The sequence below is a fragment of the Pristiophorus japonicus genome, chromosome 22 (assembly GCF_044704955.1).
Source record: "Pristiophorus japonicus isolate sPriJap1 chromosome 22, sPriJap1.hap1, whole genome shotgun sequence".
NCBI classification, from domain to species: domain Eukaryota; kingdom Metazoa; phylum Chordata; class Chondrichthyes; family Pristiophoridae; genus Pristiophorus; species Pristiophorus japonicus.
The window spans coordinates 43,119,790-43,137,753 of NC_091998.1; the positions used below are offsets into that span (position 1 = coordinate 43,119,790).

Genomic DNA, 17,964 nt, shown 5'->3' on the forward strand with positions numbered 1-17,964 from the left:
AGTAAAAGGGGAGGTGCAACGAGACCTGGGTGTCATGATACATCAGTCATTGAAGGTGGGCATGCAGGTACAGCAGGCAGTAAAGCAAGCAAATGGCATGCTGGCCTTCATAGTGAGGGGATTTGAGTATAGGAGCAGGGAGGTCTTGCTGCAGTTGTACAGGGCCTTGGTGAGACCACACCTTGAGTATTGTGTGCAGTTTTGGTCTCCTAATCTGAGGAAGGACGTGCTTGCTATTGAGGGAGTACAGCGAAGGTTCACCAGACTGATTCCCGGGATGTCAGGACTGACTGGATCGGCTAGGCTTATACTCACTGAAATTTAGAAGAATGAGAGGGGATCTCATAGAAACGTATAAAATTCTGACGGGACTGGACAGGATAGATGCAGGAAGAATGTTCCCGATGTTGGGGAAGTCCAAATCCAGGGGTCACAATCTAAGGATAAGGGGTAAGCCATTTAGAGATGAGGAGAAACTTCTTCACCCACACCTATGGAATTCTCTACCACAGAAAGTTGTTGAGGCCAGTTCGTTGGACATATTCAAAAGGGAGTTAGATGTGGCCCTTACGGCTAAAGAGATCGGGGGTATGGAGATAAGGCTGGGGTGGGGTACTGAGGTTGAATGATCATCCATGATCTTATTGAATAGCAGTGCGGGCTCCAAGGGCTGAATGGCCTACTCCTGCACCTATTTTCTATGTTTCTATGTTTTCCTGGTTCCTTTTGGCATGAAGGCAATGGCCACGTCTTGGGTTCAGTTCCACGAGAACTGGCAGCTCTCCACAACTTTGCTCAAGTGTTCATTCTTCCTAGCATGCGCCGAGGCACTGAACACTAACGAGCTATTTGACTGTGGGGGGCATCGGAGCCAAGACCAAGCCCGTCCTTGGCAGTCAGGGTGGAATCTCAGGATATGGCAGAGGTTTTAAATGACTACTTTGCATCAGCCTTCACCGCTGACGATGATATAATATACGGCAGGGTTGATGTTCAAATTAAACGTGCCGAAGCAAATGCAGATGAAGTTCTGTAGAATTAATAATCTCAAAAACAGATCATGCTCCTGGTTGTTGATGGCATTCATCGCAATGTGTTTGACTCTCTTAACTGACCTGTGAGATGTACCAAATTGCTACAAAGAAGAATCAGGACTGCAGCGGTTCACGGGCAATTAAGGATGGGCAATAAATGCCGGCCTTGCCAGTGACGCCCACATCTCGTGAACAAATAACAAATGTGTCATGTACTGTAGTTGACATGTCAAGAAGAGCCATAGGTCACTGACCCATCCAGTGAAGTTGAGTCAATTATCTCAGCCTGTGAAGCTCAACGTTCTCTTCACCAAATCAGTTGCCTTGGTGATTTTATCGCTGCTCACTGTTTCAACAAAATAAGACAGAATAAACCGCTCAAAGCATCTTGTGCTTTCAGATGCAGGACTGACTGTGAGGCTCTCACTGAACTGTGGCCAAACATAGACAAAGCATGTAACTACCTTTCTGATTACAACAAAACGCAGCAATCAAATTCCATCCCAAACCTAACACAGAGGAACTGGCCTTCAATGTGCACATCACTGTTTATCTTCCTGCCCCCGAGAAAAGATCAAGGACACAGGATGGCAGTGAGTGAATATCATAGAATGACAGCACAGAAGGAAGCCATTCGGCCCATCGTGCCTGCGCATGTTCTCTGGTAGAGCTATCCAATTAATCCCACCCCCCTGCTCTTTCCCCATGACAGTCACCCTAGCAAGCGATTAAGAAAGCAAATGGTATGTCGGCCTTTATTACAAGAGGATTTGAGTATAACAGTAAAGACGTCTTATTGCAATTATATAGGGCCCTGGTGAGACCTGGAATAGTGTGTACAGTTTTGGTCTCCTTACCTAAGGAAGGATATACTTGCCATTGAGGGAGTGCAACGAAGGTTCACCAGACTGATTCCTGGGATGGAAGGATTGTCCTATGAGGAGAGATCGAGTAGACTAGGCCTATATTCTCTAGAGTTTAGAAGAATGAGAGGTGATCTCATTGAAACACACAAAATTCTTACAGGGCTACACAGGGTAGATGCTGAGAGGATGTTTCCTCTAGTTGGGGAGTCTAGAACCAATGGTCACAGTCTCAGAATAAGGGGTCGGCCATTTAGGACTGAGATGAGGAGAAATTTCTTCACTAAGAGGGTGGTGAATCTTTGGAATTCTCTACCCCAGAGGGCTGTGGAGGCTCAGTCTTTGAGTATATTCAAGACAGAGATCGATGGATTTGTTAATATTATAGGAATCCAGGGATATGGGAAGTGGAGTTGAGGTAGAAGATCGGCCATGATTATATTAAATGGCGGAGCAGGCTCGAGGGGCCGAATGGCCTACTCCTGCTCCTATTTCATATGTTCTTATGTTCAATCAGGGGATTCAGATTAAATCAAAAACCATGAATGGGCGTGGCCCATCAAGTTACGGTATCAATAAGCCTGCTCAAAGAGCTGTCCTGGTGACCCCATCCCAGGTTTGGATCACAAAACGTAAAAATAAAACTGAAAACCAAGTTCTGCGTACAATTCATTTGGTGAGAAGATGTGTCAGGATTTCGTCTGAAAATTGTTAAGATACTGGAACGTTTGCAGTGTGGCTCCCACCCACACAGGACACCAGGCTGAGATGTAGAAACAATTGCCGAAACGTGGCCCGTGATCAGGGCAAGCGATTCAACATCCTCAGCACCTCCACGCAGACAGCCCCTGCTGCCTGAGGTCTGCAAGTGCGACGATAGAAGTCCTGGAGGCAGGGCAGACTGCGGGCTGCGCAATGACCAGGTCGCCCCAGCTGTGATCTACAAATGAGCACGCCTGGCAGAACTCAGTTCAACAACTTGCATTTAACATAGGAAACCGTCCCGAGCTGCTTCAAGACGTGTCCTATGAGGGTGGCAGCCAAACTGTAAATGTGCCAGTGTCTGAGCTACTGTCAAAGGAAATCTAGCATCTGCCTGACACATCTTATCAAACAGAATTTGACACCGAGGCACAACAGCAGATATTGGGCTAGATAACTGGTCACAGAGGGAGGTTTTAAGGAGCATCTTGAAGGAGAGAGAGGCGGAGAGGTTTAGGGAGGGAGTTCCAGAGCTTATGGCCTTCTGGAAGATGGAGCTGCACAAAAAAGCTAATACCAACGATCAAAAGAGAAAGAAAGAGACCGAGCACAATAGAAAATGAGAGAGAGGGAGAGAACCGCTAAATCTGTGCTCAGTGAGTCTCTGCTCAGTGTGGGTCTGTGCTCAGTGTGGGTCTGTGCTCAGTGAGTCTCTGCTCAGTGTGGGTCTGTGCTCAGTGTGGGTCTGTGCTCAGTGTGGGTCTGTGCTCAGTGAGTCTGTGCTCAGTGTGGGTCTGTGCTCAGTGTGGGTCTGTGCTCAGTGTGGGTCTGTGCTCACTGGGTCTGTGCTCAGTGTGGGTCTGTGCTCACTGGGTCTGTGCTCAGTGTGGGTCTGTGCTCAGTGTGGGTCTGTGCTCACTGGGTCTGTGCTCAGTGTGGGTCTGTGCTCACTGGGTCTGTGCTCACTGGGTCTGTGCTCAGTGTGGGTCTGTGCTCAGTGTGGGTCTGTGCTCACTGGGTCTGTGCTCAGTGTGGGTCTGTGCTCAGTGTGGGTCTGTGCTCAGTGTGGGTCTGTGCTCAGTGTGGGTCTGTGCTCACTGGGTCTGTGCTCAGTGTGGGTCTGTGCTCACTGGGTCTGTGCTCAGTGTGGGTCTGCGCTCAGTGTGGGTCTGCGCTCAGTGTGGGTCTGCGCTCAGTGTGGGTCTGTGCTCAGTGTGGGTCTGTGCTCACTGGGTCTGTGCTCAGTGTGGGTCTGTGCTCAGTGTGGGTCTGTGCTCACTGGGTCTGTGCTCAGTGTGGGTCTGTGCTCACTGGGTCTGTGCTCACTGGGTCTGTGCTCAGTGTGGGTCTGTGCTCAGTGTGGGTCTGTGCTCACTGGGTCTGTGCTCAGTGTGGGTCTGTGCTCAGTGTGGGTCTGTGCTCAGTGTGGGTCTGTGCTCACTGTGGGTCTGTGCTCACTGGGTCTGTGCTCAGTGTGGGTCTGTGCTCACTGGGTCTGTGCTCAGTGTGGGTCTGCGCTCAGTGTGGGTCTGCGCTCAGTGTGGGTCTGCGCTCAGTGTGGGTCTGTGCTCAGTGTGGGTCTGTGCTCACTGGGTCTGTGCTCAGTGTGGGTCTGTGCTCAGTGTGGGTCTGTGCTCAGTGTGGGTCTGTGCTCACTGGGTCTGCGCTCAGTGTGGGTCTGCGCTCAGTGTGGGTCTGCGCTCAGTGTGGGTCTGTGCTCAGTGAGTCTGTGCTCAGTGTGGGTCTGTGCTCAGTGTGGGTCTGTGCTCAGTGAGTCTCTGCTCAGTGTGGGTCTGTGCTCAGTGTGGGTCTGTGCTCAGTGTGGGTCTGTGCTCACTGGGTCTGTGCTCAGTGTGGGTCTGTGCTCAGTGTGGGTCTGTGCTCACTGGGTCTGTGCTCACTGGGTCTGTGCTCAGTGTGGGTCTGCGCTCAGTGTGGGTCTGTGCTCAGTGTGGGTCTGTGCTCAGTGTGGGTCTGTGCTCAGTGTGGGTCTGTGCTCACTGGGTCTGTGCTCAGTGTGGGTCTGTGCTCAGTGTGGGTCTGTGCTCAGTGTGGGTCTGTGCTCACTGGGTCTGTGCTCACTGGGTCTGTGCTCAGTGTGGGTCTGCGCTCAGTGTGGGTCTGCGCTCAGTGTGGGTCTGTGCTCAGTGAGTCTGTGCTCAGTGTGGGTCTGTGCTCAGTGTGGGTCTGTGCTCACTGGGTCTGTGCTCAGTGTGGGTCTGTGCTCACTGGGTCTGTGCTCAGTGTGGGTCTGTGCTCAGTGTGGGTCTGTGCTCACTGGGTCTGTGCTCAGTGTGGGTCTGTGCTCACTGGGTCTGTGCTCAGTGTGGGTCTGTGCTCAGTGTGGGTCTGTGCTCACTGGGTCTGTGCTCAGTGTGGGTCTGTGCTCAGTGTGGGTCTGTGCTCAGTGTGGGTCTGTGCTCACTGGGTCTGTGCTCAGTGTGGGTCTGTGCTCACTGGGTCTGTGCTCAGTGTGGGTCTGTGCTCACTGGGTCTGTGCTCAGTGTGGGTCTGCGCTCAGTGTGGGTCTGCGCTCAGTGTGGGTCTGCGCTCAGTGTTGGTCTGTGCTCAGTGTGGGTCTGTGCTCACTGGGTCTGTGCTCAGTGTGGGTCTGTGCTCAGTGTGGGTCTGTGCTCACTGGGTCTGTGCTCACTGGGTCTGTGCTCACTGGGTCTGTGCTCAGTGTGGGTCTGCGCTCAGTGTGGGTCTGTGCTCAGTGTGGGTCTGCGCTCAGTGTGGGTCTGCGCTCAGTGTTGGTCTGTGCTCAGTGTGGGTCTGCGCTCAGTGTGGGTCTGTGCTCAGTGAGTCTCTGCTCAGTGTGGGTCTGTGCTCAGTGTGGGTCTGTGCTCAGTGAGTCTCTGCTCAGTGTGGGTCTGTGCTCAGTGTGGGTCTGTGCTCAGTGTGGGTCTGCGCTCACTGGGGGTCTGCGCTCACTGGGGGTCTGCGCTCACTGGGGGTCTGCGCTCAGTGAGTCTCTGCTCAGTGTGGGTCTGTGCTCAGTGTGGGTCTGTGCTCAGTGTGGGTCTGTGCTCAGTGTGGGTCTGCGCTCACTGGGTCTGCGCTCAGTGTGGGTCTGTGCTCAGTGAGTCTCTGCTCAGTGTGGGTCTGTGCTCAGTGTGGGTCTGTGCTCAGTGTGGGTCTGTGCGTGGGTCTGTGCTCAGTGTGGGTCTGTGCTCAGTGTGGGTCTGTGCTCAGTGTGGGTCTGTGCGTGGGTCTGTGCTCAGTGTGGGTCTGTGCTCAGTGTGGGTCTGTGCTCAGTGTGGGTCTGTGCGTGGGTCTGTGCTCAGTGTGGGTCTGTGCTCACTGGGTCTGTGCGGCAGCAGCCAGTGAGTGTGCTGCTGTGCAGATTTTGCTCTATCGAATTCTCTTTCTAATTTGTAACAAAAAAAGAATCGATCCGACAAATGAGCAAGGTGAGGTGGTGACATTGAACAACAACTTTGTCGCTGGCAGAGCAACGGATACAAGAAAGGACCTTACAACAATAGCCTGTGAAGCTGAAGATGATCTGTATGAACATTGACGTCCAGGTGCAACTGTTGTCCCTCGTGCCTCAATGCACAGCCAGCTGCGATCCGTTAACTGGATCTCAGTCTGGGCTGTGTGCACTGGCTCTGCTCAGAGCTCGCAGTGTGTTGTTCAGAGGGACTGGCTGGAGGAGCCGTACACTAGTGTAGCATAGGTGCTCTGCAGGTATGGGATTATACACCAGGAGCGCCATTGTTATAGTATGTCCCCCTCTCCCCCACTCATACTTTGAGATTAATTACTGAAAAAAATTACCATTTGGCACAGTCTGTGTGTCTTGGAGTGTGTGCGCGTTCGTGTGTGTGTGCACGCGCGTTTGGGTGTGCATGGATGCTCGTGCGTGCGTGTTTGTGTAAATAATACATACAGTAAACTGAGTGATGTTCCAGAAAATGGAGCTTATGGGACAACCTTTTTATTTTATTTTCATGCCTGGCAGGTGCAAGTTTAATGAGTGAAGTCAGCTTAACCACAAGCGATGAACAAGCAGATGCAGAATGCAGGAAGAGAGAGCGAGATAGAGAGAATAGAGTGGGAAAAGAAGCCATTTTACAGAGTGTTTTATACATCACATACACACACAGCTACAATTTCAGTTACATTGGCCCAGTCTTTAACCCCACTCAGGCCCCAGTTAAAATTACAGTCGGGTCTCAATGATGTAATTGGGCCGCAACATGCAGCTGTAAAGATCATCATCATAGACAGTCCCTCGGAATCAAGGAAGACTTGCTTCCACTCTTAACACGAGTCCTTAGGTGGTTGAACAGTCCAATACGAGAACCACAGTCCCTGTCACAGGCTGAGGGAAAGGGTGGATGGGACTGGTTTGCCGCACGCTCCTTCCGCTGCCTGCGCTTGGTTTCTGCATGCTCTCGGCGACGAGACTCGAGGTGCTCAGCGCCCTCCCAGATGCACTTCCTCCACTTATGGCGGTCTTTGGCCAGGGACTCCCAGGTATCAGTGGGGATGTTGCACTTTATCAGGGAGGCTTTGAGGATGTCCTTGTAGCGTTTCCGCTGCCCACCTTTGGCTCGCTTGCTGTGAAGGAGTTCCGAGTAGGGTGCTTGCTTTGGGAGCCTCGTGTCTGGCTTGCAGACAATGTGGCCCGCCCAGCGGAGCTGATCGAGTGTGGTCAGTGCTTCAGACAGTTGGCCTAGTCGAGGACACTAAAATTGGTGAGTCTGTCCTCCTAGGGGATTTGCAGGATCTTGCGGAGACATCGTTGGTGGTATTTCTCCAATGACTTGAGGTGGCTACTGTACATGGTCCATGTCTCTGAGCCATACAGGAGGGCAGGTATTACTACAGTCCTATAGACCATGAGCTTGGTGGCCGTTTTGAGGGCCTGGTCTTCAAACACACTTTTCCTCAGGCGGCCGAAGGCTGCGCTGGCGCACTGGAGGCGGTGTTGAATCCCGTCGTCAATGTCTGTTCTTGTTGACAAGAGGCTCCCGAGGTATGGGCCTGTTGGCTCCGGGCACGTGTCCTTGCTGGCTGCTCAGGAGAGCAGGTTAAAATTGCACATGTTGCGATCATGGCAGCTTTCGGACAGGTAAGAGCCAGGGCGATTATAACTGCAGATCCGCCAGGTTTCCGCTGAGCAAGTATGATTAAAATCGCCCACGTTGAAGTTGTGGAAAAGCACCAATTATTTGACCATCTACTGAAATGTTTTTTCTAAAAATAAAATCTGATATAGATACAACAGGCTATTTCAAGGCACTACTTCAAAAACTTACAGGCCGGTTATAGTCTTTACCTTCTTGTACTCAAAGTTTATCTTGGGTTCAATGTCAATAACCACTCCTGCAAGTGGACCTTTTGTCCCTGAAGAACCGGAGTGTGCCCTTTCTTGCAGAACATCTGGTCAAAAGTAGCTGGATACAGGGGTCAGAAAGAGACCCTTGTCTATTGCACTCTCTTTCTCTTCTCCCCCCACCACCCCAGTCTATCAGATCATGGGGCCGAAATTCAGCGTCTGCATAAGGCCCGTTACCGCCGTTTTGCGGTGGCCATTTTGTGGCAGAATCGAGTGGCTGGTGCGTTGCCGTCCATTGGCCGTCCCCAAACCAAATTCAGGTCAGGGATTTTTCAGCCTGTCCCCAATTCTGCCCCACTGCTGCCAGCGCATCATCAAAACGCGCATCGCCGCTCTCCCGCACCTCCAGAACACGCCAATCCCAATTTAGTTTTAAAAAGTCCACGAGCCGCTGGACGTTGCCCCCGCCAGCCTTCCCTGTCGGTGCATCTTACCCTGACTGTGCGTGGCTCGACGGCCCTTCTCGGCGAGGGCCCACTGCCGCCATGTTGATATTTTTGGCCGGACGACTTCCCGATCGGCCGGCCAATTATTGCCCCCGGGTTCGGCCGGGCCAGCAACAGACAGCCTGACACCCGCCCCTCTTGGGTGCCAGGCCACTAGCCCGGCCAAAACCCTCCCTGGTGGCCTCGTGGGCCGAAGTTTAAAAATGCCCAATTGTCTCCCCTTTAAGTGAAGGGGCGAGCGCGGTAACACTCGACTCATTAAGTCATCTCCATTCAGCTGCTGACCAACAGCGGCGGAGACTAGGTCCGGCCCCAACTTCCGCCTCCATCATGACCACCTTCCAGTCCAACGGGGAAAAAGTTTAAACTGGAGAAAATTGCTCGGAAGGTCGATTCAACACTCCCGGCGGGAAAAAAACTTTTAAAATCGTGGATGCGCCAGCTTTCTGGCCTGCCTGAATTTCAGCCCCCATGTCTCAGGCTATAAATTTATTCAACATTATTAAACAGGAAAATAAACATCAAGTGTGTTATATATGCAGACTATAGATATACGCTCTGTGTTGCATAAGATGGAGACTTGTTACCTGATGTACTTTCAATAAGGTTTACACTGTGTGTATACTATGCTGGCACCACTAGAGGGTGCAACTGGTGGAGACCAGGGTTTTCTGCCCTTGTGGCAGAGGCTGTCCACCAGAGGGCACTGCGGTGGGAGACCTGAGGGTCACCTGCATAGGTGTGCAGGGCCCAGTATAAAAGGCTGCCCGCCGTGCTTGTGCCTCACTCTGGAGTTACAAATAAAGGACCAAGGTCACTACAATTTGAGTACAACACATTACCCCGTGGAGTCATTCATAAGTGCATTACTGATGTAACAAGGTGTAAACTCTATATTTACACAAAAGAACCAGAGGTGACACGAGGAAACATTCTTTTACGCAGCGAAGTGTTGTGACCTGGAATACATTGCAAAGGTGGTGGAGTCAGGACTAACTGGAGGCCATGGCAGTTTGGTCAGTGTCAATGCAATGCTTTCCTTGTTCCACACATAACTAGGCATCAATGGCTATTTGCTACAGTATAATGGATGCATCGTTCGGAACAGTATCTAAGCCCCTTAACAAAAAAAATCCAGACAGCACAGTCTTCGGCAGGAGGATTGGTAGACCAGAGGACGCAGATTTAAGGCAATTGGCAAAAGAAGTGGGGAGAGGAGGACAATTTTTATTATGCACTGTGTCATGATGATCTGGAATGCGCCACCTGAAAGGGCGTAGGAAGTGGTGTCAATACTAACTTTCAAAAGGGAACTGGATAAATACCCCAAGGGGACATATTTACTGGGCTATGGGGAAAGAATAGTGGATTGGGACTAATTGGACAGCTCTTTCGAAGAGCCGGTACAGGCACGATGGGGCGAATGGCCTCTTGCTGTGCTGTATCATTCTATGATGTTTCCTTCTCTGACAAAATCCGGTCCACCTGCATCATATAAGAACATAAGAAATAGGAGCAGGAGTAGGCCATACGCCCCCCCCTCCGCCATTTAATAAGATCGTGGCTGATCTGATCATGGACTCAGCTCCACTTCCCCGCCCGCTCCCCATAACCCCTTAACCCCTTATCGTTTAAGAAACTGTCTATTTCTGTTTTAAATTTATTCAATGTCCCAGCTTTCACAGCTCTCTGAGGCAGCGAATTACACAGATTTACAACCCTCAGAGAAGAAATTTCTTCTCATCTCAGTTTTAAATGGGTGCCCCCTTATTCTAAGATCATGCCCTTAGTTCTAGTCTCCCCCATCAGTGGAAACATCCTCTCTGCATCCACCTTGTCAAGCCCCCTCATAATCTTATACATTTCGATAAGATCACCTCTCATTCTTCTGAATTCCACTGAGTAGAGGCCCAACCTCCTCAACCTTTCCTCATAAGTCAACCCCCTCATCCCCAGAATCAACCGAGTGAACCTTCTCTGAACTGCCTCCAAAGCAAGTATATCCTTTCGTAAATATGGAAACCAAAACTGCATGCAGTATTCCAGGTGTGGCCTCACCAACATGACATGTGGGATATGTGCGCCTCTACAGACCTGATTTATCGTGCTGCGAAACTAGTGGCCATAAACCTAAGATAGTCACTCGTAAATCCAGTAGAAACGAGAGTGGTGAGAATGTGGCACTCGCTACCACAGGGAGTCGATGAGGCGAACGGCAAAGATGCATTTAAGGGGAAACCAGATGAGGGAGGAGGGAATGGAAGGTTAGGCTGATAGGATGAGATGAAGAGGGGTGGGTGGAGGCTCGTGTGGAGCATAATCACCGGTACAGACCAGTTGGGCCCAATGGCCTGTGTCTGTACTGTGCATTCTATGTAAAAGCAACCGGAAACTTCAGCACGTTTGCTCAGATTTTGCGGAGGAAGTCAGTCAGAACTAATTTTCTCGATCCCTATCGGTAAGGCTCAGTAGCTTACCACGCAGTGAACGAGCTACCGAGACACTGGGGAAATCATTTAAACAGCTTAGCTCATGCGACAGAAACCGAGAATCTGAAGGGGGTTGGTATTGTGTCTGGGAACGACGCGGTTGAAACCCAAGCCAATCCAAACATTAATCTAGGCTGCTCCACAGCACCACTTAATGCACAGTGAGTACTCTGGACAACTTCCAGTTGGCCCTATTCATCGATACGCATTTCTTCTGCTCCCTTGATCTTAGACAAGAAAGGGTAAGGGTTGTCGAGAAAGCCTACACATGGGTGCCCTGTGCTCGACTGAAGCTGGCTGCCGGGAGATGGCAGAGAGTGGTCCTCACTCTGCCACTCCCCGCGACAGCTCAGCCAACGGAGGAAACCCACTTTGCGGGAAATTGCTGGCACAACAGACGCCTGCTGTTGCACAGCACAATGGACTGGACCAACAAGCTGCCGTGGTCAGTGGCCAAGTGCAAGTGTGAATGTACATGTTGAAGGAGAAGCTAGACCTGTGGGTGTGTGTGCATGTGCGGTGTCTGGGAGGGTCTCTGCTGTTGTGCGTGTGCGAGGGTCTGTGTGCGTGTGCACGCCTGCGTGTGTCTGCCTGATTAGGTTGTATTACAATGTAGAATGGATATTCTGCACAGAAAGCAATTCCCTAGCTGACCCTGTGCCAAAACAAACTTATGCAGCTGAATTGGTCAGGAAAGGGAAACACTCTTAGGATTTTGGTTTATTTTGCCGGATCGGAAATCAGTTAAAGCTCCTTACCGGTTCGGGCAGGGAAGTGCAAGGCTGAAAACTATATCCTGCGACACCACTTCGCCTTAATTAGCATAAAGAAACAATAATTGGTATCCCTGGAGCAGGCAGGCTCGTCAACGTGGCTCGCCCTTCAAACACGGGACCTCACACATTGGAAATGGGCACACGATTCGCCAGAGGACAGAACGGCAGCAGACACTCCAAGACCTCCGCCATGTAACGAAAGGGAAGGTAGGAGCTGGGTTATAATTAGCCCTACAGTGTCAGCCGTGGCTCAGTGGGCAGCACCCTCACCTCGGAGTCAGGAGGTTGTGGGTTCAAGTGCCACTCCAGAGACTTGAGCACAAAAATCTAGGCTGACACTCCCAGTGCAGTGCTGAGGGAGTGCCGCACTGTCGGAGGTGCCGTCTTTCGGATGAGACGTTAAACCGAGGCCCCGTCTGCTCTCTCAGGTGGACGTAAAAGATCTCGTGGACACCATTTCGAAGAAGAGCAGGGGAGTTATCCCTGGTGTCCCGGCAAATATTTAACTGCACTTCAAACTGTACTTCATTGGCTGTAAAGCATTTTGAGACGTCCGTTGGTTGTGGAAGGCGCTATATAAATGCAAGTCTATCTACTCTGGATCAGTTCCTATGGACTTGAGGGTAGCTAATGTAACACCACTTTTTAAGAAAGGAGGGAGAGCGAAAACAGGTAATTATAGACCGGTTAGCCTGACATCAGTAGTGGGGAAAATGTTGTAATCAATTATTAAAGATGAAATAGCAGCGCATTTGGAAAGCAGTGACAGGATCGGTCCAAGTCAGCATGGATTTATGAAAGGGAAATCATGTTTGACAAATCTTTGAGTTTTTTGAGGATGTAACTAGTAGAGTGGACAAGGGTGAACCAGTGGATGTGGTGTATTTGGACTTTCATAAGGCTTTTGACAAGGTCCCACACAAGAGATTGGTGTGCAAAATTAAAGCACATGGTATTGGGGGTAATGTACTGACGTGGATAGAGAACTGGTTGTCAGACAGGAAGCAGAGAGTCGGGATAAACGGGTCCTTTTCAGAATGGCAGGCAGTGACTAGTGGGGTGCCGCAGGGCTCAGTGCTGGGACCCCAGCTATTTATAATATACATTAATGATTTAGATGAAGGAATTGAGTGTAATAACTCCAAATTTGCAGATGACACTAAACTGGGTGGCGGTGTGAGCTGTGAGGAAGACGCTAAGAGGCTGCAGGGTGACTTAGACAGGTTAGGTGAGTGGGCAAACGCATGGCAGATGAGTATAATGTGGATAAATGTGAGGTTATCCACTTTGGGGGCAAAAACACGAAGACAGAATATTATCTGAATGGCAGCAGGTTAGGAAAAGAGGAGGTGCAACGAGACCTGGGTGTCATGGTACATCAGTCATTGAAAGTTGGCATGCAGGTACAGCAGGCGGTGAAGAAGGCAAATGGTATGTTGGCATTCATAGCTAGGGGATTTGAGTACAGGAGCAGCGAGGTCTTACTGCAGTTGTACAGGGCCTTGGTGAGGCCTCACCTGGAATATTGTGTTCAGTTTTGATCTCCTAATCTGAGGAAGGATGTTCTTGCTATTAAGGGAGTGCAGCGAAGGTTCACCAGACTGATTCCCGGGATGGCTGGACTGACATATGAGGAGAGACTGGATCGGCTGGGCCTTTATTCACTGGAGTTTAGAAGGATGAGAGGGGATCTCATAGAAACATATAAAATTCTAACGGGACTGGACAGGTTAGATGCAGGAAGAATGTTCCCGATGTTGGGGAAGTCCAGAAACAGGGAACACAGTCTAAGGATAAGGGGTAAGACATTTAGGACTGACATGAGGAGAAACTTCTTCACTCAGAGAGTTGTTAACCGGTGGAATTCCCTACCGCAGAGAGTTGTTGATGCCAGTTCATTGGATGTATTTCAAGAGGGAGTTAGATATGGCCCTTATGGCTAAAGGGGTCAATGGGGTATGGAGAGAAAGCAGGAAAGGGGTACTGAGGGAATGATCAGCCCTGATCTTATTAAATGGCGGTGCAGGCTCGAAGGGCCGAATGACCTACTCCTGCACCTATTTTCTATGTCTCTATGAAACATCAGTAATCATAAAATCATAGATTGACAGCGGACATTAGGATGAGGCCATTCGAGCCCACCGTGTGACCAAGCTGTGTCGTCGACATTTACCACTGTGAATTACTTAAGAATTATCTTCCAACAAGATTGCACAGCCTCTTTCTGTCTCACTCTTCAACAATACTGACTCAATAGAAGATGATTAAAACCAGGGAAATGTATTTCTGCAGCATTTTATACATTAAAACTGCGCCGGAAGGTTTGCAGGTGGGAGGGAAGAATAGTGAGAGAACTGGGATATGTGACAAAACGGACACGTTGAATATAAATCTACCAAAACGTTTCTTCAGAATTGTAAGTGTTACCCAGGGATTGACACATTATATTGTACTGCGTATAGACTCAATTCAAACATGTTTCATTTGAATTATAGTGTCAGCTGTGGCTCAGTGGGTAGCATACTTGTCCCTGAGTCAGAAGATTGTGGAGTGCAGAGACTTGAGCACATAAATCTAGGCTGACATTCCCAGTGCATTGCTGAGGGAGTGTCGCACTGTCGGAGGTGCCCTCTTTGGGATGAGACGTTAAACCGAGACCCCGCCTGCTCTCTCAGGTGGATGTAAAGATCCCATGGCACTATTTTGAAGAGGAGCAGGGGAGTTATCCCCGGTGTCCTGGCCAATATTTATCCCTCAATCAACATAACAAAAAAACAGATTATCTGGTCATTATCACATTGCTGTTTGTGTCACCCTCAAAGCCTCCCTGATAAAATGTAACATCCCCACCGACACCTGGGAGTTCCTGGCCGAAGACCACCCTAAGTGGAGGAAGAGCATCCGGGAGGGCGCTGAGCACCTCGAGTCTCATTGCCGAGAGCGTGCAGAAATCAAGCGCAGGCAGCGGAAAGAGCGTGTGGCAAACCAGTTCCACCCACCCTTTCCCTCACCGACTGTCTGTCCCACCTGTGACAGAGACTCGTATTGGACTGTTCAGCCACCCAAGGACTCATGTTAAGAGTGGAAGCGAGTCTTCCTCGATTCCGAGGGACAGCCTATGCTGTGCAGAAATTCGTTGCTGTGTTGCCCCCAGTGGCTACACTCCAAAAGTACTTCATTGGCTGCAAAGCGCGTGGAGACGCCCGGTGGTCGGGAAAGGCGCTGTATAAATCTAAGTATCTCTCTCTTTCTTTCGAAATTGAAATCGTTGATCAAATTGTTTCATTCATAGTGCTACAAAAGTGAAAATCTTCTCGAGCAAAAATAGGAATGAATTAATAGGATGTGCAGAGCTCTGCCAACAGACGATCTGCATTAACATATGGTTCCATAAGCTCAGTGTTCTTCTGCAGCACCAACATACAAATGCTGCGTAAAATTCCCAAAATGGAAATATCCTCCCCCTCACCAAATCTGGGTAACCCTGCCCTGCCAGAAGATTCTGCAGCCTGATTCAACTCTTCGAAGTTGTTCCATTTTCTGCAAGTCCATTTTCAAGCGTGTTACAGGACTGCACAGGGACGTCGACAGGGCATCAACCAAAGGCTCTAGTCACATCAGTAATTCTACCCTGCCCCGCATCCAGAAATACAGGGCAGGTCACATCTGCCGTGTTTTTAAGTTATGAATGGTGGACAGCTCCAATTAATTCATCTGGGCACTCAGATCTCAGACATGCTTATCACCCATGGCTACAAAGGTCATCCTCCAGAGCCAAGCTGACAGTGTATAGAAGGCAGTGTGCACTATAGTAATTGCTCCTCCAACACATGACAAAAGGTGACGCGAGAGATAACAACTCAAGATATTCGTCTCGCTCCCCCCTCTCCCACTCCCCTCCCACTCTCCCCCACCGCTCTCCCACTCCCCACCCCTCTCTCCAACGCCGCCCCCCCCCCAACCCCTCTACCCCCCCTTCTCCCAGATTCCCCCCCCCCCCCCTGCCTATCAGAATCCCCATCTCCCATTTCCCTTTCGAAGGCTCCCAGTGTAATATAGTCAGGACCACAAGATCAGCAGGTTTCACTGAGATGCTGCTGTTACTGGCGAGGCTTCCCACATGGGGTCGATGCATTACTCCAGTAGATTAGTACTCACAAGTCAAACACGAGGTAGTGGAATCCTTCTTCTGATATGCTGTCATGGAGACGAACTGAAAAATAAAGGAATTCTCTGTCAGTTTTTCTACTTAAACATTCGATTTACAAACAATACAGACACCTGAGGCTTCTCCACTTGCTGAGGGCAGAGACTAGTGATTCATGTGAACAAAATAGTGGCGATCCCTAAATGAGATCTTCGATGATGCCTTGCGATCATGGCCCTGAAAGGTTTGATGATTATTTTTTTCCTGCTATTTCTCAGTGTTGGTTCTCGAGTGTGGCTTTGAAAGCTCAAAATTCGGGAGCTCACATACTCTCCGTTGTCAGGTAATCTGCTAAACATCATGAGCCATGTAATGTATGTATGCCTGGGTTTACCTGCCGCCAGGGGGAGCGACCATCAGAGGTCATTGGGCCACAGACACACACGTGCAGCCCTTGTATATAAAGAAAGCCTCCATGTTTAATCCTCACTTTGAGAGCTAATAAAGTAGAATCACATCGCACCTGATTGAGTTCACGGTACTAAGCGTATTGCGTTATTGCATACGCAACATTTGGCGACAAGCACAATACGAACTTTCATGCACACAAAAAAAAATGAGCACCGTTGGAATCCTGGAGCGATTCGTGGAGGGAGAAGACTGGGAGGATTTTACAGATCACCTCGACTAGTACTTCGTGGTCAACAAGATGGATGAAGATGCTGACACAGTTAGACGCAGGGCAGTTTTCCTGACGGTTTGTGGTCCAAAAATCTATGGCCTCAAAGAATCTGCTCTCACCTGCACGTCCAACGGAAAAGACCTATGAGGAATTGTGTGCTCTGATTCGGGGCCATCTCAAACCTAAAGAAGGCATCATTATCTCGAGATATCGCTTTTACAAGCATGTTCGTTCTGAGGGCCAGGACGTGGCGGAATTTGTTGCCGACCTGAGACGTCTCGCTGGGCCGTGTAAGTTTGGAACCGCGTTGGAAGACATGCTGCGCGATGTCTTTGTAATAGGCATAAACCACGAGATGATCCTGCGGAAGGTGCTGGCTGCGGAGACGCTGGATCGGAGCAGGGCCATCGCGATAGCCCAGGCTTCCCTGATCACAGTCGATAGTACAAAGCTGATATCCTCACAGAGTCGGAACTCCATGGCAAGTACTGTGCATCAGATTGTGTCGTCGGTTGGCAGAGCTGCACCTGGCAGGGCCTACCCGACTGTGTTTGCGAAACCTGTAGCTGCTCGAAGAACGCCATTGGGCACGAATCCAATTTCACCCTGTTGGCGTTGTGGGGGCAATCATCGGCCTCATTGGTGCCGTTTCAGACAGTATATTTGTAGAGGCTGTGAGAAAATGGGGCACCTTCAGCGGATGTGCCCGCAGCTCAGCAAGCGTGCTGCAACACACCATGTGGATGGTGATGACCGATCCGGAGCGGATCCGGCAATGCAACCCGAGATACCAGAGGAGGAAGTGTATAGTGTACATTAGTTCCTGACAAACAGCCAAACGATAATGATTGAAGTAAAGTTGAAAGGCGTGATGGTAACTATGGAATTAGACACGGGTGCGAGTCAGTCAATTATGAGCCAGAGGACTTTCGAAAAGCTGTAGGACACCAAGGCCGTGAAACCCAAGCCGAGTCCAGTAAATGCAAAATTGCGTACCTACACCAAAGAGCTCATACTAGTGATTGGCAGTGCAGCAGTCAAGGTGTCGTATGATGGGGCGGTTCATGATCTATCGCTGTGGATTGTTCCAGACAATGGTCCAACGCTGTTCGGCAGGAGTTGGCTCGAAAAAATAAAGTGGAACTGGAACAATATTAAAGCTTTGTCATTGGTGGATGACGCTTCGTGTGCTCAAGTGCTGAGCAAATTTCCCTCGCTGTTTGAACCAGGCATCGGCAACTTCACAGGAGCCAAGGTGCAGATCCACCTGGACTCGGATGCAAGACCCATCCATCAAAAAGCCCGGGCGGTCCCGTACATGATGAGGGAGAAGGTCGAAATTGAACTGGACAGACTCCAATGCGAAGGGGTCATTTCACCAGTCGAATTTAACGAATGGGCTAGTCCCATTGTTCCTGTGCTGAAGAGTGATGGCACGGTCAGGATTTGTGGAGACTACAAGGTTACGATCAACC

At 50.0% G+C, this 17,964-nt stretch overlaps 1 protein-coding gene and 1 long non-coding RNA gene across 54 annotated transcripts in view; one reads left to right on the forward strand and one right to left on the reverse strand.

The window, feature by feature from the left end:
* Nucleotides 1–17,964, forward strand: part of LOC139234980 (uncharacterized) — a 198,163-nt gene that overhangs the window by 138,273 nt on the left and 41,926 nt on the right. The window lies entirely within an intron of this gene.
* LOC139234976 (calcium/calmodulin-dependent protein kinase type II subunit beta) overlaps nt 1–17,964 on the reverse strand; it is a 315,635-nt gene that overhangs the window by 130,645 nt on the left and 167,026 nt on the right. For all 47 annotated transcript variants that reach the window (XM_070865995.1, XM_070865986.1, XM_070865984.1 and 44 more), the window contains exon 4: nt 15,819–15,873. In XM_070865995.1, the coding sequence (XP_070722096.1) occupies nt 15,819–15,873 (55 nt within the window). The remainder of the gene's footprint in view (nt 1–15,818; nt 15,874–17,964) is intronic.